Here is a 23,584-nt window from a genome sequence, read left to right as displayed (position 1 = left end):
TGTAGCTGTGACTGTGGAAGGAGAGGACACGTGCGAGGTGCTGGGCACAGCACCGCACACATGTTGGCGCTTGGTGTGCATCTGTGCGTGGGGTGGGGCAGGAGGCAATCAAACAGAGCTGTAAAAACAGTAGTGAGATTCTTGGTTTCTGGGGAACTTGGGCCTGGTGGTTTCTGGGATCCTCTACAGCAGTGTTGTCTGGCAGAATCTTCTCTATCTGTGCTGTCCAATACGGCAGCCCCCAGCCCCATGTGGCTACCACGCCTTGGAAAAGGGGCTGCACACTGAGCAGCTGGGTGTTTCATTTTACTTGGTCTAAAACGAAATTGACACATGGGGCTAGTGGTTCCGGTATCATTCAGCACAGCTCTTGGAGATGCTCAGAGCCAGAAATTTTAAAATGATATGGAAATCTAGGGCTTTTCCCCCTTGGGAGGTCAGCCTAGGATGCCTCTCCCCCCTGGACTAGGTTTCCTCAGAGGCTGTGTGGGGGCTGAAATTTCCCAGGGGCCTCAGCATTGCCCAGCACAGGGTGGTGGTTGGGAACATTTGTTGAAACAAATACGTTTCTGCCTGGTGAACTCCTATTCATGCTTTAAAACCCCAACTCCCATGTCCCTTTCTTCAGTTCAAGCTCCCCCAGTCCTTGTCCCTCCATCTGGCCCAGCCCTGACTACGTAAGACAGGGGTTGTCTGTGTCCACCTCTGTCCTCCTAGGCCAGGGGTTCCTCAGAGAGCAGGCCCACTGAATCATTTCAGGGACCCTGGCATTATCCTGGCCAGGGTGGACACATCTACAGGGTAGATGCTGGGTTGTCTCAGAAGTCCAGGGACTGGAGGCTGCATGATAATGGGTCAAATCAAAGTCATTTTGAAGATTAGGTTAACTGGGGATCAGTGGGGGACAGCCTTGCCCAAGGTCCTCCATGGTCCTTTCCTGGTGAAGCCCAGGGAGCTTCCCATCATTCAGTCACCAGTCCCTGTCCCTGCTGCCACTGCACCTCCCAGGCTCCCAGCTGCTGCTGAGCTGCCCGAGGGGTCATGAATTATGGATGAGGTCTGCGGGCTCCAGTGACAAGCCTGGCCTCGAGAACATGCCAAGGACACCGCGTATTCCTCCCCCGCTGGGCAACCTGGCCCAGCCCCCTGTGCAGAGGGACCTGGGGTCCCTTGGCAAGACCCCTGTTAGCCATTCCCTCTTGTTTTGCAGATGGGGAAACTGAGGCACAGAGCTGGACAGTGATTCAGACACCAGGTGAACACTGGCTTCTAAGGGCAGTGTTGGGACTCGTGGGGGCACCAATGCTGGCTGGGTCACCACGGTGAAGGGTGAGGTCCATCCCAGGAGTGTGCATGAGGCAAAGACTGTTGTAGAAGGATCCCTCAGGGCCACTTCGGGAACCCCAGCCCCATGTGGCTGATCACAGCCCCAGCATCCATCTCTCACCAGACCCTTTTCCTGCAGGAGCTGCTCGGCGTGGAGTTGAGAGCTCAGATCTGGGCTCAGCCAGCCCAGGACACAAACCCACTGTCATTTCCTGGCTGTGTGACCTTGGCAAGCAAGTAGCTTCCCCTTGCGGGGGAGGGGAGGGCGGAAGGGAGGCTCAGTTTTCTCATCTGTGGAATGGCCCAGAGCTTCTCTGCCTAGGCTGGGGCTTGTCCCACACTGCTCCTGTCCCCACCTGTGAACTCATATTCATGTTTACAAACCCTACCTCCCATGCCCCTCCTCCCACCTAGACTCCCCAGCCTCTGTCCCTCCATCTAATTCAGCCATGACCCCATGAGACTGGGGGCATCTCTGTCCAGTTCTGTCTTCCTAGACTGGGGACTTTCAGTTCCTCCTTTGTCCACTCTGTCCCTCCTCCACAGGGAGGACAGTTAGAATTTCCCATCTGCTGGGCTGCACTGGCTGTGACTCTGTGGCTCAAACTTGCCTCTCTCTTCAGACAGGTGCTGGACAGGGGCCTGCGGAGATCTCCCCAGAGGTCATCAGGATGTCATATTTTGGGGAGCATTTTTGGGTAAGAACTACTTTTGTTTTGGTGGGGGCCCCTGGCAGGGCTATGGGTACTTTTATGGAGATGGGAGGATTGGGCATCTGTGGGCAGAACCTTGGGCAGGTAGAGGGTCTACAGGGGGTAGAAGTTAAAGTGGGAAGAGTCAGGCTGGATTTGAATCCAACCCTAGACTTCACAGGTACTGCGACCTTGGGAAAGTCATAGCTTGCACCACAGGGAAACCAAGGCCCAGAGGAACAACCTTTTACCTGAAGTCACCCAGAGAAAAAGCGCAGAGTCAGGGCTCAAATCCTGGGCCAGATTGAACTTCCAGGATCCAGGGTCATTCCAACCAGGGAATTTCCACATCCTTCCCATCCTGGAGAGTTTGGGGGTTTTCTTTGCTTGACCTCTCACAGCCCCTACACCCCTCCACCATCCAGGCTGGGGGCCACCTGCTGTGACCCGGGGGAGGGGGTTGAGTGATAGCACCTGTTTTCATTCATTCATTCACTCCCTCCCTTCCTATCCCCATGACCCCATGCCCAGCCAGCTCTGGGACATGCTGGGGCCCCCAGACTACTCCATTCCAGCCCTGGCCTTAAGGGAGTAGCCCCCAGTCTCAGGGACACAGAGCCAACCAGACACCCCCGGCCCTGCAAGGTCAGGGCTAAGCCCAGCCTTGGGGGCACCCAGAGGGGAAGCCAGGACATGAAGAGCGGTGTTTGCTGTGGGTTTGAAGGCTGAGATTTTCCAGGATGTGAGGAAGGCATTTCATGCAAGGGGAACAGCCTGGGCAAAAGGCCAGAGGTGTGACATTGGGTTGCAAGTTCAGGGAACAGGGACTCTTCCTGCTATGCCAGGCTAGTGGGGAACCACAGAGAACTATGAACAGGAGAGGGCCCAGGAGTCAATGAAGGACCACAGCAGAAAACCCCTTCCCCAAGATGCAGGCCCTGAGCTTGCAGAGAGGAAGGCTGTTGCTAGGCAACTGGTTGCCCCTGGCAACAAACTCCATTCCCTCCCTTTCTCCCTCCCCAGTTGGGGCTCCTCTTACTGGCACTTGCTTTCTTAAAGGGGCTGCACTCACTTGCCACCTGCAGGGGGCCAGACCTCTGCCCCCTTCCCAAGGGTCAGACTCTCCAGATTTGCCTCTGAATGTCTGTGTGACCCCAGTGAAGGGCTATCCTGCTGAGCCCCTCTCAGTGCCTCTGTGTAAGGGAGTTGACCATTTGAGGATCAAAAGTCACCCACGTTTTGGAACCCTGACAGCAGCACCTACATTTATTTTACATTTCTTTTAATGGCATGAGGCACCTACATTTGTTTTAAATTCATTTTAACTACATGAGGCATTTGAGCTCGCTGCAGAAAATTCAGATCAACAAAGAAAATAGAAGCCACCCCGACTCCCCCTCTCTACCCAAAGATAGCCTGGCGCAGAGTGGTTGACAGCTTTGAGTTCAGGATTTGAATTGGGCTCTGCTGGGAGCCCTTGGGCAGGTGACTTTGCCTCCCTGAGCCTCAGTTTCCCCATCTGGGAAAGGAGAATGAAATTCTTGCCTCCCCAGGACTCAAGGAGGGCTCTGTGACATCTGTCACTGGCCATGTTTCTTTCAATCAATTGCTCATATTGAAGTCTCCACATATGCCTGGCTCTTTGCTGGGTCATGCTGGGGCCCTGGATGGCCTGAAGGAGGCTCCCATCAGGGGAGATCAAACCAGATAGGGACTGGGGCCAGCCCACGGCTCACTCGGGAGAGTGTGGTGCTGATAACACCAAGGCCATAGGTTCGGATCCCATATAGGGATGGCCAGTTAGCTCAATGGGTGAGAATGGTGCTGACAACACCAAGTCAAGGTTTAAGATCCCCTTACTGGTCATCTTTAAAAAAAAACAAAAAACAGATAGGGACACCCCTGTCCTGTTGGACCAGGGCAGGGCCGGAGACATAGAGGGCACTGAGGAGCCATGGGAGAAGTGTGAGCAGGAGAAGAACACGGTCAAGCTATGTTAGAAAGATCCCACTTGGGCTGGCATGGGGACAAGACTGGAGTCTAGAGGTTCTGGTAGGAGACACAGGCCCAAGACAGTCCCTCCTAGGGCCCTCGGCAGCCAACCCAGTCCGAGGGAGGCAGACACCACTGGGGGTTTGCCAGGTCTGGGAAACGGGCCAGCAGTTGGCTCCAACTCAGCCCCAGATGCTGGCCTGGGCAGCGGTGCCTGGTGCAGCCTCACCCGAGGATCCCCTGGCTGGGGCAGGTGGGGGCTGTTGGAGCTGTTTGCTGAGCCCCCATGCTTCTACCCAGGAGGCTCCTGTGTCTAGCACTGTGCCAGCCTCATCTCATCAATACCCTTGGGAGTCGTGTGCTGTCGTTATCCCTATTTGTGAGACAAGGAAACTCAGCCCTAAAGAAATGAAGTCCCCAACCCAAAGTGATCCAGGGCATATAAGGGGGACTTGACACTTGAACGTTGAAAGCACAACTCCAGACTTGAGAAGAGAGAAAATATATTCCTGGGGAGCTGGAGGGAGCGACAATGAATGTTCAGGGAAGTGGGGGATCTGAGGATCTGAGCAGGGTTAGGGAAGGTGGGCCTGCCACAGATCCTTGAGAGGTGGAAGGAGTTGGATGGGTGGAAGGAGATGTAGCCTGATGAGCAGATGGTGGGAACAGCCTGGGCAAAGGTGTGGTGGTGGAAAGACTCAGCGGGCACAACCAAGAAAGAGCTGGGAGGTGAAATCGGAAAGGTAATTCCAGGCTAAGGATTTGGGGCTTCAGCAGCTGGTGGGCAATAGGGAGGCATTGATGATTCTAGAGTGAGGGTTGTCCATTGGGAGATTTGGGCTTGAGGTTGGGCTTTAGCCAGTCTTGGTTTCAGTTTCTCCATTTGTACAGCAAGAGGGGTTATCTGGCAGTGGCTTCTGGCTTTATCCTTCAAGCTTACAGACAACTGGGAGGGAGAACCCAATAGGTTGGAGGAGGATGGAAGAAACCCCTACTTATGGGGAGCCTGCCAAGTGGCTTCCAGCGGGATGGCTTTAGTGATTTGTGTCCAATTAAATAGCATCAGGTCCCTCCACAAGCCTCGTCTTTCAGTCCTAATTATAAGGCCTCATTTGGTGCCAAAATGTCTCCAGTCCCTCGGACCCCAGCAGATTGCCCTGTTTAGTGGACAGTTCAGTGTTCACACGTGGTGTCCTTCACAGACGACAGGATCTGGCTGGCATTAAAACACAGTTGTTGCCTAATTTTTCCCTGTTCTCTTCATATGGCAAGAGGTCCTGGTTTTCCTTTTAGAACAGCAGTAAAAATTGCCCTTTTACATAAATGTATTTGGAGAAGAAACTTGAGCAAATTTAAAGCAAAATGTTAACTAATATCATACATTAGCAAAAAATTAAAGTTGCCTTTGGGGCTTTGGGGTACCCTGTCATCCTGGTATTTACTTCATCCCCATATAAGAGGTGGATGAATCCCTGCCCCATCTTAATGAGGAGTTTCTAAAAGTTCAGAGAGGGACAGTGGCCTGTGCAGGTCACACAGCACAGCACTGTGACAACCCCAGAACTTGGAGCAAAGAGGTTTTGTGTGAGGCATCAGCAGGCACCAGGGTGGAGGCTCAGTTCTCACAAACACTAAGCAGATGACAGCAGAATAACTCACTTATTCAACAAACTCAAATGCCCTTTGTATGCCTCACCTTGTGCTGGGCTTTGCTAAGTCCTGAGAACTTAGACCCGGACTCTGCTCTGGGTTCTCAGATTGGGAATTTTGATGCAGAACAGAACAAAAAACACAATCACAGTGACTTAATCAGTTGTTGGATAATGTGGCTTTCAGGGTTGGTTTGATCCAGCAATTCAACACACTTTTAAAAAACTCAGACTATTTCTGGTTCAGCATCTTTGCAAAGTCCGTGGTTTCCACTTGGCTTCCAGTATCTCTGACACCACATAATCCCTCATTTATGGAAAGATGCCGAGAGAAAGACACAGAGGAAGAGACTGATCAAGATAGAAACAAACAGAGGCAGAAATACACAGAGAGACAGGGAGACAGAGAAAGATGGAGACGAAAGGACAGAGAGAGAGCAAATGAGATGCTCTCACTCAATTATGGTACAAAAATCCAGGCTTCTCTCTGATGGGACCAATGTAACGTGCATGAACCAATCCCTGTACCCAGGGGGAAATGCTCCTGCTGACTGGCTCAGGCCTCAACCAATTCCTGCAGCCAAGGGGATGGACTCCTGCTAGTTGGCTTCTAGGCCACACCCCTGTTGCTAGGCAACCTCGATATCCTCTTCATCCTCCTCCTCAATTTCCATCCCCATCCCTGCAGGGCGAGAAAAACCATGGCTTTGAGGTCCTGTACCACAGCGTGAAGCAGGGGCCCATCTCCACCAAAGAGCTGGCAGACTTCATCCGGGAGAGGTGAGGTCCCCAAGTCCCACCCACCCTCAGCCACACCCCCTATGCAGCCACGCCCATATGCAGCCACGTCCAGTTCGTGACCACGCCCCCTCCTCTGGTCACACACCCCAAGCCCTGTTTCTACTTGTCCAGGTCCAGATCTCTGGGGGCTCTAGGACCCAAAGGGGTTTGAAGACCCTGGAAACCAGAAGTTCTCAACTCTGTCAGCCCCATTCCCCACTTTAAAGAACAATCACCAGGTTTCACCTCCCTCCTGAAGAGCAGATAATATAACCTACTTGGGGTAGGGAGAGGGAGAGGTTTTTAAAACTCAATCTTGTGCCCTGAGTATGATGAAATAATCTGCATCTCAGCATCTGAGTGTGCAGACATCCGTATTCTAGAAAACAGTGAAATTGATTCTCAAGGTAGCCTCTACTCCCCTGGGTTTTGGTTCTCACTGGGCACATTACTGCCCCTAATAAAATCGAGGTTCTGTTAGGACGAGGATGTGAGTGAATATCAGGTGGGCATTTAGCACTGTCTGTCCAGAGGGGAAAAGGAAAGATGAGATTTTTCTCCTGCAATTAGATGAGACAAACCATATAAATCATTGAGCACAGTGCCTACCTTATAGTATGTGCTGGGTTTTTCCTACCTGCTGCTGCTGCTATGATTACTACTGTTCTTCATGAAATATATTATTTAAGAAAAAACAATCAAAAGAATCGCTCTTCCATGAATTTTCAAAACGTCCCCCCACCTTGGAGAGCCACCACGCAGATGTTTGAGATGGGGAAGCTGAGGCCCGGGGATTGGTGCCTCTCCCAGAGGGGCCCAGAAGCTTCCCCATCTTTTCCCCATTCTTCCACCCAGGGCCACCATCGAAGAGACCTACTCAAAGGCAATGGCAAAACTTTCCAAGCTGGCTAGCAATGGGACCCCCATGGGGTGAGTGGGGTAGGGGTTGCCAAGGTGGCTGGGACCCTGGGGACATCGGGAGCCTTCCCTTAGGTGAACATCTCTTCACATATGTGATATGTAGAACAAGGTGACATCCACTCCACTTACAAGGCTAATCGGATAGTGGAATATATATTACTCATTCACTCACTGGCTCATTCATTCATTCAATACACAGACATTCACTGAGCCTGGGCACTTCCTCTGGGGTGGGCCCAGCTTCTGTGAGCTGAGACCTTAATAAGGAGAAGGAGCTGGCCATGGCCGTGTCTGAGGGACAAAGACCCAGGCAGATGGCTTAGCCAGTGCAAAGGCCCTCAGGTGGCAACACACTGGCATTTCAAGAAAGAGGGAGGAGGCTGGCATGGCTGCAGGACCTGGGCAAGGTGGAGTTGAAGTGGCGGAGGTGCGGAATGGAGGGGGAGAGGCCACAGGGACCTGACGTCTAAGTGACATTTAAACGATGATGTGATGTGGTCCCCTTGGCATTTGCAAAGTTCCCTGTGGCAGCTGTGAGGCAAAAGTCCTTTTAGGAGGGCAGGAGTGCAGGCAGCAGAGAGGGAAAGTACGGGGGAGGCTGAAGGGGCTTCTGCAGAGGTTGGAGGATTGCACAGACTTGGCCGGGGTATGTTGAGTGTTGGTTACCCATGAATATCGGGTGGATCCTGGAGCCCAGAGGGATGGTGGGTCCAGAATGAGGACTCTGGAGCCTCAGAGCCTGGATTTAAATTCCAGTTCTGATGTTTATTTGCTGAGGGGCTTTAGGTGCCTTATGGAGCTTCCTATGCCTCAGTTTCCCCATCTGTCACAGGTCTGCCTCTTACTGTTGTAGTGGGGATCAAATGAATTAATACACTTCTGTGCTTGACAGGGCCCGGCACACAGTAGGTGCCTGAGCCCACGCCAGTCGTGCTGCTTCAGGGGACCCCAGGGAGGCTGGGCCTGCTGGGCCCTGGGTGTGACTTCACCTGCCCCCAGGACCTTTGCCCCGCTCTGGGAAGTCTTTCGTGTCTCCTCGGACAAGCTGGCACTCTGCCACCTGGAGCTGACACGGAAGCTTCAGGATCTCATCAAGGATGTGCTCCGATATGGCGAGGAGCAGCTCAAGACCCACAAAAAGGTGTGTGCCTTGGGCGCTGCCCAGCCAGGTGGGTGGGGGACACCAGCAGCCCACAGGATCCCAGAACTTTGGGGCCTTCAGACCTCCAGCCCCTGGTGTGTGCCTCTGAGAATTCTGTTAATCCACAATATCAAACCCAAAATCTTACAGACCTGAGTATTGTCAAATTCCAGACTCGCAAAATTCTACACCAGGAATCGGCAAACTCCAGCCCCTGGGCCAAGTCTAGCCGATCGTCTGTTTTTATACTGCTAAAGAAAGTTTTTACATTTTTTAAGAGTTCGAAAATATTTTTTAAAAGAGTAATATTTCTTGGCAGAGAAAATTATGACACCGAAATTTCAGTGCTGATAAATAAAGTTTTATTGGCACACAGCCACACTCATTCATGCACATATTGTCTGTGGCTGTTTTTGAACTACAAAGGCAGAATCCAGTGTTAGTAACATTTACTATCTGTCCCTTCACAGAAAACATTTGCCACCCCCTGTTCTAGAGTACTGGAAGCTACAGATCTTGATATTCAACATTTCTAGATTCTTACAAACCTAGAATCTCAGAAGATTTGAGCTTTAGACTTTTAAGATCCCACGATATCCAAAGCTTCTAGTTGTAGAATTATAGATGCTTTGCATTTACAGAGTCCCAGAATCTGCATATTTTTAACCCTCCTTAAAAAGGGGATTTGGTAGTAGTATTTAATATCACTGAACTGTACACTTAAAAATGGTTAAGACGGTAAATTTTATGTGATGTGTATTTACCACAATTTTTTTTTTTTTTTTAAGATGACCGGTTAAGGGGATCTTAACCCTTGGCTTGGTGTTGTCAGCACCATGCTCACCCAGTGAGCAAACTGGAACCGGCCATCCCTATACAGCGATCCGGGCCTGTGGCCTTGGTGTTATCAGCACCACACTCTCCTGAGTGAGCCACGGTCTGGCCCACAATTTTTTTTTAAAAAGTGGAGAATTGGGGGATGGGAAAGTTTTCTATGGGGTAATATGGAATATTCTTGGGAGTGGACTTTTTTTTTCTTTTCTTTTTCGGTGGCTGTCAGGTATGGGTATCTGAACCCTTGACCTTAGTGTTACCAGCACCACGCTCTCCCAAGTGAGCTAACCAGCCAGGCTGGAAGTGGTGAAGCAGCAAGTTAAGCAAAACAGACTGCTACCACTTGTCATAAAAAATGGAATAGAACAAGCAGTTTGGTTTGTCCATATACCAATTATTTCTGGAGAAGTATCACAGTAATAACGGAGTACTCCTAGGCAGGATCCTGGGAGGCTGGAGGGTCAAGTGTTGGGAGGCTTTTTCCTGGGGTCACCCCTTGGAAGTTTCTGAACTATGAACCATGTGTAAATAGTACCTATTTAAAAGGTTAAAAATGGGGCTGGTCGGTTAGCTCAGTTGGTTATAGAGCAGCCTTGTAACACGAAGGTCACAGATTTGGATCCCAGTACTGGCCACCAAAAAAAAAAAAAAAAAAAAAAGTAACAAATGTTTTGAAACTACTAAAATTAATTCAATTAATTAAAATTAATAAAATACTCAGAAAAAGACCGTGGACCTTGAATTGCACAGAGGGTTTGGGAAGCCAGGAATTTCACAGCCCCCTTCTAGGGGCACGTGGCACCCACGCTCTCCCCCTGCCCCCGCAGTGCAAGGAGGAGGTGATGGGCACCCTGGACGCGGTGCAGGTGCTCGCCGGTGTCGGCCAGCTCCTACCCAAGTCCCGCGAGAACTACCTGAACCGCTGCATGGACCAGGAGCGGCTGCGGAGGGAGAGCACCAGCCAGAAGGAGATGGACAAGGTGCGCACGTCACAGAGCGATGCTCCTTGAACCTGTGCATGGTCACCGCCCCCCGGGTACCCCGAGGAGTCTACCTGCCAGGTGTGGGGAGTGAGGGGGAAGCCCCCCGAGTGTCCCCCTTTTGACCCCGTCCCCTCCCCTGTGCCTCCTAGGCGGAGAACAAAACCAAAAAGGCTGCAGAGAGCCTACGGCGCTCGGTGCAGAAGTACAACTCGGCCCGGGCCGACTTCGAGCAGAAGATGCTGGACTCGGCTCTGGTGAGAAACCAAGCTTCTGTGCGTGGGAGACCTACACATGCCTTGACCCGTAATGCTGGGGGCCTCAGAAGTCCAGAACCTCTGAAACCCTCCACTCCCAGGAACCTTAGAAATATAGGCTTAAAGCCCATTGTTATTATTGCTGACATTATTATTTCAAAAGCCAAATCATTTGTACCTCAGTTTCCCCATCTGAAAAATGGAGACTGGAATAGTACCTGCCTCACAGAGTTGTGAAGATTACACGAGTCTCTCTCTATATAAAGTGCTCAGACTAGTACCAGGTGCATAGAAACTCCATAGCTATTATTATTTCTATAATTGTTTTCGGGGGGGGGGGGGGGGTTGTCTTTTGCGACTGGCCGGTACCAGGATCCAAACCCTTAGACCTTGGTGTTATAACACCGTGTTCTAACCAGCTGAGCCAGCTAGCCAGCTCTATTTCTCTTATTGATAATGAGTTTTTTACATGAGACAGGGAAGAGTTTAGAAGCTGAGAGTCTCCTGACATTTTTCTTCCTTTTTTTATTTTTTATTTTTGGCGGCTGGCTGGTACGGGGAACGAACCCTGGACCTTGGTGTTATCAGCACCACGCTCTAAACAACTGAGCTAACCAGCCAGTCCTCCTGACACTTCTTGGTGGCTGCAAAGCCTGGGTTCCAGTCCATCTCTTGCCAGCTTTGTAACCTTTTGCAAGGTTACCACACCTCTCTGAATCTTTGTCCACCCAATTGTATGAAAAGCAGATTGGAATGTCAGGATTAGGAATGAGAATTTTTTTCAAGTTGCAAGTGATAGAAACCTTCATTCAAACTGACAAGGAATGAATATATACAGTGTGTAGGAAAAAAAAATAACTGACAAGAAGATGTATAGGCTCAGGGAACTGAAAAGTTTTTTGGAGAGTGGGAGGTTTCAGGCATGGTTGGATCCAGGTGCTCAAATGGTGCTGGCAGGCAGTTGTGCCTCTCTGCTTCACAAGTCTGTTTTGCTCCCTGGGGACTTTACTCCCACAGCAGACATGCCCTTGTGTGTGTGTGTGTGTGTGTGTGTGTGTGTGTATGTGTGTGTGTGTGTGTGTGTGTGTGTGTGTGTGTCCACATCCCACCAACTCACTGGCTCAGGAGTGAAAGTGTCTCTTTTCTCATAGTTTTAGCAAAAGTCCTAGGGCAGACTCTCATTGGCTGTTCCCCAAATCAGTCATTGAGGCCAGGGGTTGGGATGTTCTGATTGGTCAGACTGGGTCACATGGCCATTCTATGTGGCCTTGACTTCTCATTTGCCCCTTCCCTCCTGCCTCAGCGCTTCCAGGCCATGGAAGAGACCCACCTGCAGCACATGAAGGCACTGCTGGGCTCCTATGCCCACTCAGTGGAAGACACCCATGTGCAGATTGGACAGGTGGGTCAGGCCTGGTTTGTGGAATGAGGCTGGGGCCAATGCTGGGCAAGAGGGCCCTGCCAGTCACACACCCCACCCACCTGGCCCAGGTGCATGAGGAATTTAAGCAGAACATAGAGAATGTCAGCGTGGAAATGCTGCTCAGGAAGTTTGCAGAGAGCAAGGGCACAGGCCGGGAGAAACCAGGTGAGTTGGGGCAGTTGTGGGGATCGGGCTGTGGAGCCACCACTGCAGATAAAGAGCAGGACTCAAGAGGCAGGAGACTTATCCTCCCTGGGGCTTGGTTTCTTCATCAGAAAAATGGGTTGATGACAAGTCCAACTCTCCAGCCCACATAGCGAGAGGATTTAATGCTTGTTCTTATGTGTAAAGCTCTTAGAATCAGATCCCAGAGGACCTTGAATGTCAGGCTCAGCTGTTCAGACTTCACCCCAAGGGCCTAAGGGAGCCATTGAGGGTTGTTGAGCAAGAGAACAATTTGAAAATGCCCAGGTGCATGACTGGGGAGGAGTTGAGGGCAGAAGTTTTAGAGTCAGACCTGGGTTTGAGTCTTTTCTTCATGGCTTGCTATGTGACCTTGGATCTGTGTCTTGACTTCTCTGAGCCTCAGTTTCCTCATCTGTCCAGTGGGGATGATAATAAGCTCTGTTTAATGTTTCAATGTTCAGTGATTTGATGGAGGTAAATGGCAAAGCACACAGTAGGTACTCAGTAAATGCTGTATGCAGTTTATTTCCCCTATATTGCTCTAGTCAACAAATAAGACCTGTCCTTTCTCCCTCCTGTCTATAGAAGACATATAGAAGACCCATCCCGGGTCAGGCCACCCCTCCCTGTGTAGGTCCCCACTCTCGCCTTTCACTGGCCCCAGATCTGTCATGCCCTGCTACTGCTTAAACACCGTCCATGGCTCCCCAATGGCACTGTCCATTGTCCTTGAGAGAGAGTCCCAGCTTCCCATGCTGGCACTCAAGGCCCGGCCCACTGCACAGACTCATGGTCCATCCCCCAGCCAAACTCAAGTTCCAGCCAGAAATGCTGGGAGTGCCTAGAAGTAGCTCAGGCAGCACCTCCTGCAGCCCATTTCAAGGTGGCACCACCCAGCTGGGACAAACACCAGCCCCTTGGCCCATCCTACTCACGACCATCTGTGGGGCTGGTTTGGCATCTTGGCTGTGGCCCTAGAACCTGACGGACCTTGATCTCAGATCCAGGTGCCATTGTGTGGCCAAGGGTGGCTGCTACCCTTCCCAGGCCCAGTCTCCCTGCCCTCAGTCGAGTTTCTTAATCTACTCTGTTTCAGGACCTGTGGACTTTGAAGCATACAGTGCAGCTGCCCTGCAGGAAGGCAAGTACGTCTGGGCCTGGATGCCCAGGCTGGACCGTGGGGATGAGGGAGGTGAATCTAAGTGGAAAAGAGGATGCCAGGGCTCAGCTGCCCCCTGATCTGTCCTCAGCAATGAAACGTTTGCGGGGAGCCAAGGCCTTTCGTCTTCCAGGACTAAGCTGGCGGGAGCGGGAGCGGGAACAACCTGCAGCTGTGTGAGGAAGTGCCCTGCCCAACCTGGGATCCCCTCACCTGCCTGGGCTAGCCCAGAATCCCTTCACCTGCCCAGGCTAGCCCGGGATCTCCTCTGCTGCCCAGGCTAGCCCAGAAGTCCCCTACTTAGGGTAGCCCAGGATTCCATTTAGCCAGGTTAGACCAGGGGTATCATTGTCCCAGGCTAGCTCACTATTACCACTGCCCATGCTAGTCCAGAATTCTTCCTTTTGCAAGGCTAGGCCAGAAGCTGCCTGTCCCAAAGTCACATAGAATTATCCCTGCCCAGGCCAGCCCAGGATTCCTCTCTTTGCCAAGGCTAGCCCTGTTATTAGCCTGCTGAGGCTAGCCCCCACATTCCCTAGCTCCTTAGTCCAACCCTCCAGATTAGTTCCAGGGTTCCTCCTCTTCCAAGCTGTTTGAGAGCACCCCTCCCCCCTCAGCTAACTCCAGATTCATCCTCCTTCCCGAGCAAGTGCCAGGGTCTGACTGCCTGCAGGACTAGTTTGAGACAGTATGGCAGCTTGGGAGCTGCCCCTGGGTTCAATGTCCAGTGTTGGGGGCAGAGAAGGGGCAGCAGATCAGGTTGGGGAGCTGACACCGTCTCTTCCTCCATCCCCAGCGATTCCCTGGAGCCTGATTCAAGGGTGAGTGCCATGAGAAGGACCAGGCTGGGCTGCGAGCGGGAGGAGTCCTATCCCACTCTTGGCCCCCAAAGTCCAGGTCCTGACTTGAAGCCAAAGAGCTGAGCTTGAGGGGTAGGGCGGGCTGAAAGTAGCACAGCTCGGGGGCTGGGTTCAAATCCCACGTCAGCTGCAAACTCCTGTGGACTATGTGGGAGGGGGTGGTGTTCCCACAGAGCCTCAGTTTGCCCCAGGTACCTGCCCACTCACCAGGGGAGATGGTTATTGCCATCAGGGTTGTTTTTAGGTCTGACTTGGAGCTTGGAGGCAGGGGAAGGGGCACAGCAGATGAGCTGGCAGATTTGGTAATGGGGATTCTGACTGACCACTTGCCCGCCCAGATGTGTCCAGAGGTGGATGAAGAAGGTTTCACTGTCCGGCCCGACATGACCCAGAGCAATATCCTTCTGGCACCCCCTGCGGGCAGTTCCTGGCACAGCAAGGACAAAGCTCCACCTGTAATGATCAGTCCACCCTCAGCACCCTCTCAGTGTATTCCCTGGAAAGAGTCTCCATGTGCTCCAAGGAGACTCAAATGGAAACCTGCACAGTCAGGGCTGGGCAAGAGGGAGGGAGGGGGTTGGGTTACCCCAGAGGGAGAGCAGAGGGCTTCCTGGAGGAGGGGACGCCCGTGTTGGGGTTAGCAGCTGAATCAGAGTTCACCAGTCAGGGAAGCTTGTGCTGGGATCTGCTTGGCCCCTTGACTGTGGTCTACGCACGGCCGAGCTCTCCCGCTTCTCATCCAGTGACTCCGACTTTGATGACGAGGAGCCCCGCAAATTCTACGTCCACATCAAGCCCGCCCCGGCCCGGGCGCCAGCCTCCAGTCCCGAGGCTGCAGCTGCACAGCTCAGGGCCACAGCTGGCAGCCTCATCCTTCCTCCTGGCCCAGGGGTGAGCAGTGGGAGGGTGCTCTGGGTGGTGCTGCTGGATACGCCCGTGCCTGATGTCGCTCCCTTTGTCTACAGGGCACCATGAAACGCCATTCTTCACGTGAGTAGCCTTTGGTCTTCAGTCCAGGGAGGAGCATGAGGACGGGAGGCTGGGCCTGGATTTGAGTGTGGGTTCAAATCCTACCTCTGCTGTGTGACTTGGGGCAGGCTGCTTAACCACTGGGACCCTCAGTCTCTTCTGTAAAATGGGACCATTATAAGAATTAAATGAGAGCTGAAAGGAGGTACCTGGAGCTAGAAGAGCCACAACCTGTAGACACATTGGCTCAGGTTCAGATCCCTCTCTGCCCAATTTGCTGGTCACCTTGGGCAGCTGGCTGGACAAGCTGACCGAGCCCTGGTCCCCTGGTCTGTGGAGCAGGAAACGCTGCAGGCAGGGTTCAGACATGAAGTTCAAGATGGGGCCAAAGAAGTGGGGGCTTTGCAAGAACGGGAAGTGACTGTGGGTGGATGGGCGGGACATTGGTAGAGATGGAAGTAACCAGTGTATCTCTGCAGGGGATGCTTCTGGGAAACCTCAGAGGCCTCGGTCTGCCCCGAGGGCCAGCAGGTGGGTTTCACAGGGTGGGACATGGGGCTCACACGATTGGACGGGTGGAGGCTGTCTGCATCTCCTTCCTCCTTCCCCCTCCCTCTGCTGCATTCCAGTGTATGTGGCCCGTGTTCTCTTGCTCTGGCCAGGAGTTGAGGTTGTGCTATTTTTTGAGGGACCGCTTAGTCATTCATTTGATGAACATTTATTGAGCGCCTACTGTGTACTTGCACTGGAGATATATGACCAGGATATGTCTCCCTTCTCAGAGTCACGTTGTAGTGCCTCAGATTTGCAGGACAGCAAATAAGTTACAGTGAACTTGGTACCTATAGGCGCTATGCAAAAACTAAAACGCGATGTGATGGAGACACGAGGGGGGTGACTTCAGTTGCAGTGGGGTGGCAGCCTCGCTAAGGGGGTGACTTTGAGCTGAGCCCTGAAGAGGAACAGGAGGTGGCCCTGGGGAGAGCTGGGGGAACGGAGCTCAAGACCAGGAACAGCATGTGCAAAGGCCCTGAGGTGGGAGGAGACATGGAAAGAGTAGAACCCACTCTTCTTGGCCTCCCGGTCCCCAGTTGTGCAGAGAAGCCACAAATGGATGAGCAGGTGTCTAAGAACCTCTTTGGGCCGCCCCTGGAGTCGGCCTTTGACCACGAAGATTTTACAGGTGATGGGGTAGGGGTTTAATGGGGGACATGGGCGTGGCCAGTGGGGGATGGGTGGGGCCGTTTTAAAAATAGGCGGCTCAGGTTGGCAGGAGATAGGACAGGTCATGGATGAGTGGGTGGTGACGTGGGTGGGTGGGCGGGGCATCCGTGGAGATGGAGGTAATCTGAGGGCGTGGCCTTGGGGTGGGCAGGGCATTTCCTGGACATTGGCGTGACCAGCGGGAGGTGGGCGGGGACTCTGTGGGGGCGGGGTCTGGAGCTGACCAATTTCTTCCCCAGGCTCCAGCAGCCTCGGCTTCGCCTCCAGCCCCTCTCCTTTCTCCTCTTCATCGCCCGAGAACGTGGAGGACTCCGGCCTTGACTCGCCGTCACACGCAGCGCCTGGCCCCTCTCCAGATTCTTGGGTCCCCCGGCCCGGTACCCCGCAGAGCCCGCCCAGCTGTAGGGTGCCCCCCGAGTCGAGGGGGACACGGGCCTCACAGCCACCGGACTCACCACAGCCCCGCGCACCATCTCCGGGCCCCTGGGGGCTGGAGGCTGTGGCCGGAGGAGGTGGGTCCCTCGGCCTCTGAGTGTGAAAGTTGTCGGAGCTCTGGGCTGAGGGGGGAGTGTCTGCTGTGGGCAGGGCCTGAGCGGGCTGCTGGGGACGCAGCCGGGGTGACACCACTCTTGCAGGGACAATAATGAGATGGATATTTAACAGACAGGAGGTAGCAGGTGCTGGGTGGGTGCCACCCTGGGTAAGGAACATCTGAGCTGAGATTTGATGGAGGTGAGGATGGAGCCGTGTGGACATGAGAGGAAGGACACGCTGGGCAGGGCGTACAGCCTGTGCAAGGGCCCTGGGGTGGGAGCCTGCTTGGCATAGTTGAAGAACAGCAGGGAGGCCGGTGGAGAGGTGGGGGCGTTTCAGCGCAGAGACGTCCTCATGGCGGGGTGTGAGTTTTACCCTTGGTGAGGTGGGAGCCACCGTAAGGCTGTGAGTAGAGGAGAGACGGGACCTGGCTCAGGGGTCATAGGCTCCATCTGGCAGCTTGGGGAGCAAGGGCAGGAGGTGAGGTGGCTCCTGCGCTGGCCCAGGTGATTGGTGATACAGGTGACAGTGGCACTGAGAGAAGCAGGCGCACAGACTGCTGAGGGTGAGAGGACAGAGGAGTCAGGGTGGACAGCCCAAGGGCAGCTGGAAGGATGGAGAAGGGACAGGGCCTGGGGTAGTAAGAGGCTGCGGTGGGAGCATGTCAAGACAGAGCCTTTAGATGTCAAGTGGACGGTGGACCCGTGACATTTTTGCTTGTCACCACGGGGTGGGGGTGCTGCTAGCACCCCCTACAATGCACAGGGCAGCCCTCACCGCAGAGAATGATCCAGCCCAAACATCAGCAGCACCGAGGCTGAGAAGCTCTGTGGTAGAGGGGGGCACAGTATGGGTTGTAGGTGGGAGGGGAGGTGGGCAGAGCTGGGACCCTGGGGAAGCAGCCTGGATGTTGCATTGTGACACGTTAGATAATGTAGAAGGAAGAGACTCAGACACAGACCGTGGTAGGTGGTGGCTCTCACATTTTCAGAGAGGATGAAGGCCATGAAATCGCTGAATGTTGGCTAAAGACCCACTACTGAATCCCCCCTGTGGTGTACCTGCCTCCTAAGCCACCAGCCCGTGCTTGTATACCCCCAGTGACGGCGAGCTCACCCCTTAGTGGGCCACCAGTCTGGTGTCTGAGAGGTTCGGGACTCTGAATGTCATCTACAGTCCTGTCAGCTATATAGACCTAGGACTTTAGACTGTCGGGGGGTGTCCCCGAAATACCCCCACCTTCCACTTTGGAGCTGAGTACCTGCCTCTCAGGGAGGCCTGAGAGGCCCAGGGCGGCATCTCAGCGGCATCTGTTCTCTGCACTCGCTTCCCAGACCTGATGCCCGCATCTGCTGGCCCCACAGCCAGGAAGGGCCTGGCAGCCCCACCCCGGAGACCTCGCTCCAGGAAGGTGTCCTGCCCCCTCACGTGCAGCAACGGGGACCTGGTAGGGCAAGGGGGCATGGCAGGGCTGGGGGTCACATCTGGGACCAACTTTTGGGGTGCTCACAGCCCAGTCTATCTCCTTCCCTTCCAGTCTCATTCCGTGAGCCCCTCCCCACTGGGCTCTTTGGCCCCCAGTACTGTCGTAGAACAGCCCAGCTTCTCATCTCAGATGGGACATGGTATGCTGGGACAACCCTGGGCTCCTCTCCGGGCCTTGGTTTCACCTTCTCTGGTCTGGGTGGGTGGCTAAGTGATATGATGGAGGCCCTGTTGGCAGGGAGCTGGTCTGTAGCCTGGGACCTATACTCACTGTGTCTGTCTGTCCCCTATTCCCTCCATACCACCACAGGAATCTCCAGGGGCCCAAGCCCTGTGGTCCTGGGTTCCCAGGATGCCCTGCCTGTGGCCACAGCCTTCACCGAATATGTCCACGCCTACTTCCGTGGCCACAGCCCCAGGTACGCAGTGACGGGACAGTGCAGACAGTGACAAGGGCCAATGGGGTTCCCTGGGGGCTCCACATCTGGGTCTAGCAGGGATGGCCTTCAGGTGTGACTCATGGTCTGTTATATGGTGGCAGGGTCTCAAGCACTGAGCGACAGGCCCCTGTCCCGAGGGCAGTGGGAGCCATGGAGGGCATTTGAGCAGGGTTACCCACTGCTGTAGACTCCTCTGAGGCTGCAGTGGACATCAAGCTGCAGGGAGCAAGACTAGAGGCTAGGGCCAGTAGGGAGTGGGTTAAGGCAAGCTGAGAGGTCAGGGATACACTGGGGGAGGCATCTAACAAAGCCCTCAAAGTCAAACCACAAAGGAGGGGAGAGTGTTAGACCCGACACCCAAGCTGAAGATGGTTAAAAACTGAACATTTTGTTTTGAGCTTCCTGGTGGCCTAGGAGAAAAGAGAACTAGGGAAGGGGATGTTCCTGCCTCCTTCGACCCAGAGTGGATTCCTCCTGTCCAGGCAGGGGTGAAAGAGGAAGAGCGTGGAGGAAAGGATGCTGGGCATGATCAGGGCCTTGCTGTATCTGAGGGGTCTGAGAAGCTGTAGGCTGCAATGGAACCAGGAGAGAGAGGGGAGGATGAGGTGCCCAGCAGAGCCCTGAGCCAATGGCCAGTCCCCCCTCACCCCTCCCAGCTGCCTAGCTCGAGTAACAGGGGAGCTGACCATGACCTTCCCTGCCGGCATCGTGCGTGTGTTCAGTGGGACCCCACCCCCGCCTGTCCTCAGCTTCCGGCTGGTACATACAGCCCCTATAGAGCACTTCCAGCCCAACGCTGACCTGCTCTTCAGGTATTGTGCATGGGCAGTGAGAGGGGGTCTCAGAGGCCGGTGGGGACCAGGGGCTCCCCGGCTCTGAAGTTCTCTCTGCCTCTTGGGATTTGCTGTGTGGCTTGGGGCAAGTTGCTTGCCTTCTGTGAACCTCGCTTTTCTTCCTTCCTTTACTGCCACATCATACATACACATGCACACAAAAGCACGTGCACATTCACACACACCCCCGGGTAGAGCTTTGCTGGGCCAGGGGTGGACCAGGAAATCACATCTTTAGGAAGCCTTTGGGGCTGGTTGGATGCGAGAAGCCATGGGAGGGCATTTACTGAGGGTTAGGGTGATACATGTGGGTCTCTGCAGTGACCCCTCCCAAAGTGACCCCGAGACCAAAGACTTCTGGCTCAACATGTCTGCTCTGACCGAGGCCCTGCAGCGTCAGGCAGAGCAGAACCCCACTGCCTCCTACTACAACGTGATGCTGCTGCGATACCAGGTGGGCCACATGTACTGGGTGGGATGGAGGGAGCGGAGGGGAGGCGGGGTAGGGGACAGGGTGAGCAGGCAGCAGAAAAGGCCAGCCGGGATGGCTCAGTGAGCTGGGGGAGGTAGGTGGGGTGGGTGGGATGCATGGTGGCCGGGTAGGCAGTGTGGGAGGGCCGTGCCTCCGCTAGTGCAGGTGGTACCATTATGCAAATTAGGCAAAAAGGTCCATCCCCAGAACCTTGGACTTGCACTTTGCAAGACTTTGTTAGAATGAGGTCCTCTCCTGCCCTCTGCTGGCAACATGGGATACAGGCTGCAATCCATAAAGCGTCTGGGAATGGGCCCCCGGGGTGCTGCGTGTACCACAGGGTCCTGTGGTAGGATGGATGGTGTTCGGTGAGGTAGGAGCAGGGTGGCTGAATAGTGCACGGTGTGGCAGGACATGATGGCTCAAGCCATGTCCTCTCTCCTGTTCCCTTTCCTCCTAGTTCTCCCGGCCGGGTCCCCATTCCGTGCCTCTGCAGCTGAGTGCCCACTGGCAGTGTGGGGCGACCCTCACCCAGGTCTCAGTGGAGTACAGCTACCGGCCCGGTGCAACAGCCGTGCCCACACCGCTCACTAATGTCCAGATCCTGCTGCCCGTGGGGGAGCCTGTGACCAATGTCCGCCTGCAGCCAGCCGCCACCTGGTGAGGGCGTGCGGGAGGCCGAGAGAGGTTCAGCAGTGTCCCCCAGATCCCCCAAACCTACCCTTGCTGCAACAGCTAAAGGGTCCATCCTAGACCTGACCTTTAACTGTGAGCCCGGCTTGCTTAGAGCTAAGGGTGATAGTAATAGTCCTATCTGACACGGACAGCTTTCTACATGGCAGGCATGTTCTGTACGCTTATATGCACTGACTGGCTTAGTTCTCTTTGCTATCCCATGAGGTATGGACAGCGATCATCCCCATTTACAGAGGGGAAACTGAGGCCTAAGGAGGCTAAGTCACTTATCTAAAGTCACACCAAGATTTATTTTATTAATTAATTTTTTTGGCAGCTGGCCCGGAAGGGGATCCGAACCCTTGATCTTGGTGTTATCACACGGTGCTCTAACCAATGAGCTAACCAGCCCAACACACCAAGACTTAAACCCATCTCCCCACTCTCGGCCCTGGGCTTTTAGTTGCTGCATAGTGTTGCCCTTGTTTTGTACAAAGGTGGAACCTGCCAGATTTATAGGACCAAATGCATCATCTAAAAATGCTGCCAGCCTGCGGGGCCCTATGGCTGCTCCCTACCCCACCCCCATTTCACAAATAGGGAAATTGAGGCAAAGTTGGGACACGGGTTTGCTGGGGTCACGCAGCCGGGAGGTAGCTGAGCTGGGACCCCGGGTTCCCAATGGGCCTGAGCAATCTTCTCTCACTGCCAGGAACCTGGAGGAGAAGCGGCTCACGTGGAGGCTTCCAGACGTGTCTAAGGCAGGGGGTGAGTTATGGCTGTGCAGGAGGGCTGGGGCTTGAGTCCCAGATGGGAGGCATTTATTTAAACTGGGGGAAAATTGGGGGTGTTCTAGGTGCGGGGAAGTGTGGGAATTGAGGAAGGCTTGGAAAAGCTGGAGGAGAGGGCATTCTAGGGGCAGGCATAGCAGGTGCAAAGGCCCTGAAGTACGACTCCTTTGCAAACCACACAAAGCCCAGTGGGGTCGGAGGAGAAGGGCCCCAGCTGACCTCATGTGTCCTCAGGCTCTGGCCGCCTATCTGCCAGCTGGGAGCCGCTCTCAGGGCCCAGCACCCCCAGCCCCGTGGCTGCACAGTTCACCAGCGAGGGGGCCACTTTGTCTGGTGTGGACTTGGAACTGGTGGGCAGTGGCTACCGCATGTCTCTGGTAAAGAGGAGGTTCGCCACAGGTACTCCCCAACCCTGCCACTGCACACCCTGGGAGCCAAGACCATGCCGGCCCCAAGCCCACCCCTGCTTCTGTCAGGGGTGCGGGGAGGGATTTGGTCATGGAGGTTATGGGAAAGAGACCCAAGATGGGGGACATTGGCAGGGGGCAGGGGGATGATCAGGGCCCCAGTGGGAGTGATCAAGAAGGAAGATGTAGGGCTGACCTACAGGTGTAGGGTTAGCTCAGTTGGTTAGAGTGTGGGCTTGTAACACCAAGATCAAAGATTCAGTTCCCTGTACCAGCCACTCAAAAAAAAATTTTAAAAAGGAAGATGCATTTGTGTGGGTCTGCCCCCTGGAGGACATCCTTAGAAAGACCTAGGGCAGGGAGCCAGAGATCCCACTGCCACAGCCGCCCAACCCCCACCCAGTTCTCCTGCCCTGACAAGGAGCTGCTGGGGCCCATGGGGCAGCAGAACAGGAGCAAGAGACACCCCCCACCCCTGCCCTCACGGCCCCACCCCTACAGGGATGTACCTGGTGAGCTGCTGAGCCTGCAGAGGCTGTTGGCCCCAGCCCTGCACTTCGTCCTGGTGCTCGCGGACCACTCCCTGCCCTCCTGCCAGACATTGGGGACCCCCACCGCAGCCTCATGGAGGCCCAGACTCCGTGGAGAGGAGCCCCCCGCCCAGTCTGGCTGAGCCTGAGGTTCCCTGGTCCTCATACCAACTCTGTGCTGGCCTTTTATTGTTCTTTGAATAAATACTTTATTTTCTAATAAAATTTAAAAAGGAAACCTTTTCCTGCTCCAGGAAGTCTCCTTCATTGCCAGAGAAGGGAGGAAGGGATGAGTGGGGGAGACCTAACATCCTTAATACGCTTTCCTGCCCACTCCACCCCTACCTCGTTGCATCCAGCCTGTACAGGGCCACTGTAGGGTAGGAAGAGCTAGGCACAGGTACTCCAAGCCCCACGGGCTTGGAGCTGGGCTAAGAGGAGGGAGGATGACTAGAGGATCCCAGAAGGGGTGCCAGGGCTCTTCCCAGGGAGTCAGGAAGACTTCCTAAGGAGGAGGCATTATAAATGGGATTTTGAGGTATGCATAGGAATTTGCAAACTAGGGAAGGGCCTCCAGGCAGAAGGATGGTGAGAGTTGTGAGATCCATGAGGAAGCAATTAGACAACCCACAAACATCCAATGAGCACCTCCTGTATGCCAGGGGGTGGCGACATGGCTGTGAGCAGGACAAAGTTCCTGGAAGCCATGAGGCTGTGGAACCAGGCCTAGGTCTCGAGCCTGCCTGGCCACCACTGCCTATGTGACTTTGGTCAAGTGACTTGAGCCTCGGTTTCCTCACCTGAAACCTACTTCACTGGGTGCCTGTGCAGAGGTCACACACTCAGAAGGGCGCCCGATTCAAAGTAGACCCACCAGCAGTGCCGGTGACTTTTATTCGTCAGGAGTCTGGGGTGGAGGGTGGACTCTGTTTGGGTGGACAAGATTGGCCTGGGTGGGGCCACGACAGATGTGGGAGCCAGCAGACTCTGGTGGGGAGCAGATCTAAGCTCAGTGGACAACCTT

The 23,584-nt window shown here is 54.2% G+C and overlaps 1 protein-coding gene across 8 annotated transcripts; it reads left to right on the top strand.

Annotated features, from left to right (window-relative positions):
- Positions 1 to 1,997: 1,997 nt before the first annotated feature.
- Positions 1,998 to 22,613, top strand: FCHO1 (FCH and mu domain containing endocytic adaptor 1). 8 transcript variants are annotated; one of them, XM_063110795.1, is made up of 26 exons: positions 1,998 to 2,024; positions 6,348 to 6,439; positions 7,295 to 7,369; positions 8,360 to 8,501; positions 10,202 to 10,315; positions 10,468 to 10,572; positions 11,876 to 11,974; positions 12,064 to 12,160; positions 13,278 to 13,322; positions 13,432 to 13,516; positions 14,137 to 14,161; positions 14,539 to 14,596; positions 14,913 to 15,091; positions 15,166 to 15,190; positions 15,649 to 15,700; positions 16,261 to 16,352; positions 16,633 to 16,905; positions 18,262 to 18,374; positions 18,465 to 18,552; positions 18,723 to 18,831; positions 19,509 to 19,664; positions 20,007 to 20,139; positions 20,618 to 20,817; positions 21,545 to 21,600; positions 21,858 to 22,022; positions 22,532 to 22,613. In XM_063110795.1, the coding sequence occupies exons 1-26, from the start codon at positions 1,998 to 2,000 to the stop codon at positions 22,552 to 22,554; spliced, it is 2,628 nt and encodes an 875-aa protein (XP_062966865.1). In that variant the 3' UTR covers positions 22,555 to 22,613. The 8 variants fall into 8 exon arrangements, with proteins under 8 accessions (XP_062966865.1, XP_062966868.1, XP_062966864.1 ...); XM_063110798.1 differs by having other exon boundaries at positions 10,163 to 10,315; positions 16,750 to 16,905; XM_063110794.1 differs by having other exon boundaries at positions 10,163 to 10,315.
- The last annotated feature ends 971 nt before the right edge of the window (positions 22,614 to 23,584 follow it).

This window comes from Cynocephalus volans, chromosome 10, assembly GCF_027409185.1.
Source record: "Cynocephalus volans isolate mCynVol1 chromosome 10, mCynVol1.pri, whole genome shotgun sequence".
In the NCBI taxonomy this organism is placed as follows: Eukaryota; Metazoa; Chordata; class Mammalia; order Dermoptera; family Cynocephalidae; genus Cynocephalus; species Cynocephalus volans.
Note: the sequence above shows the minus strand (reverse complement) of the source record. Positions and strands in the feature narration are given on the sequence as shown.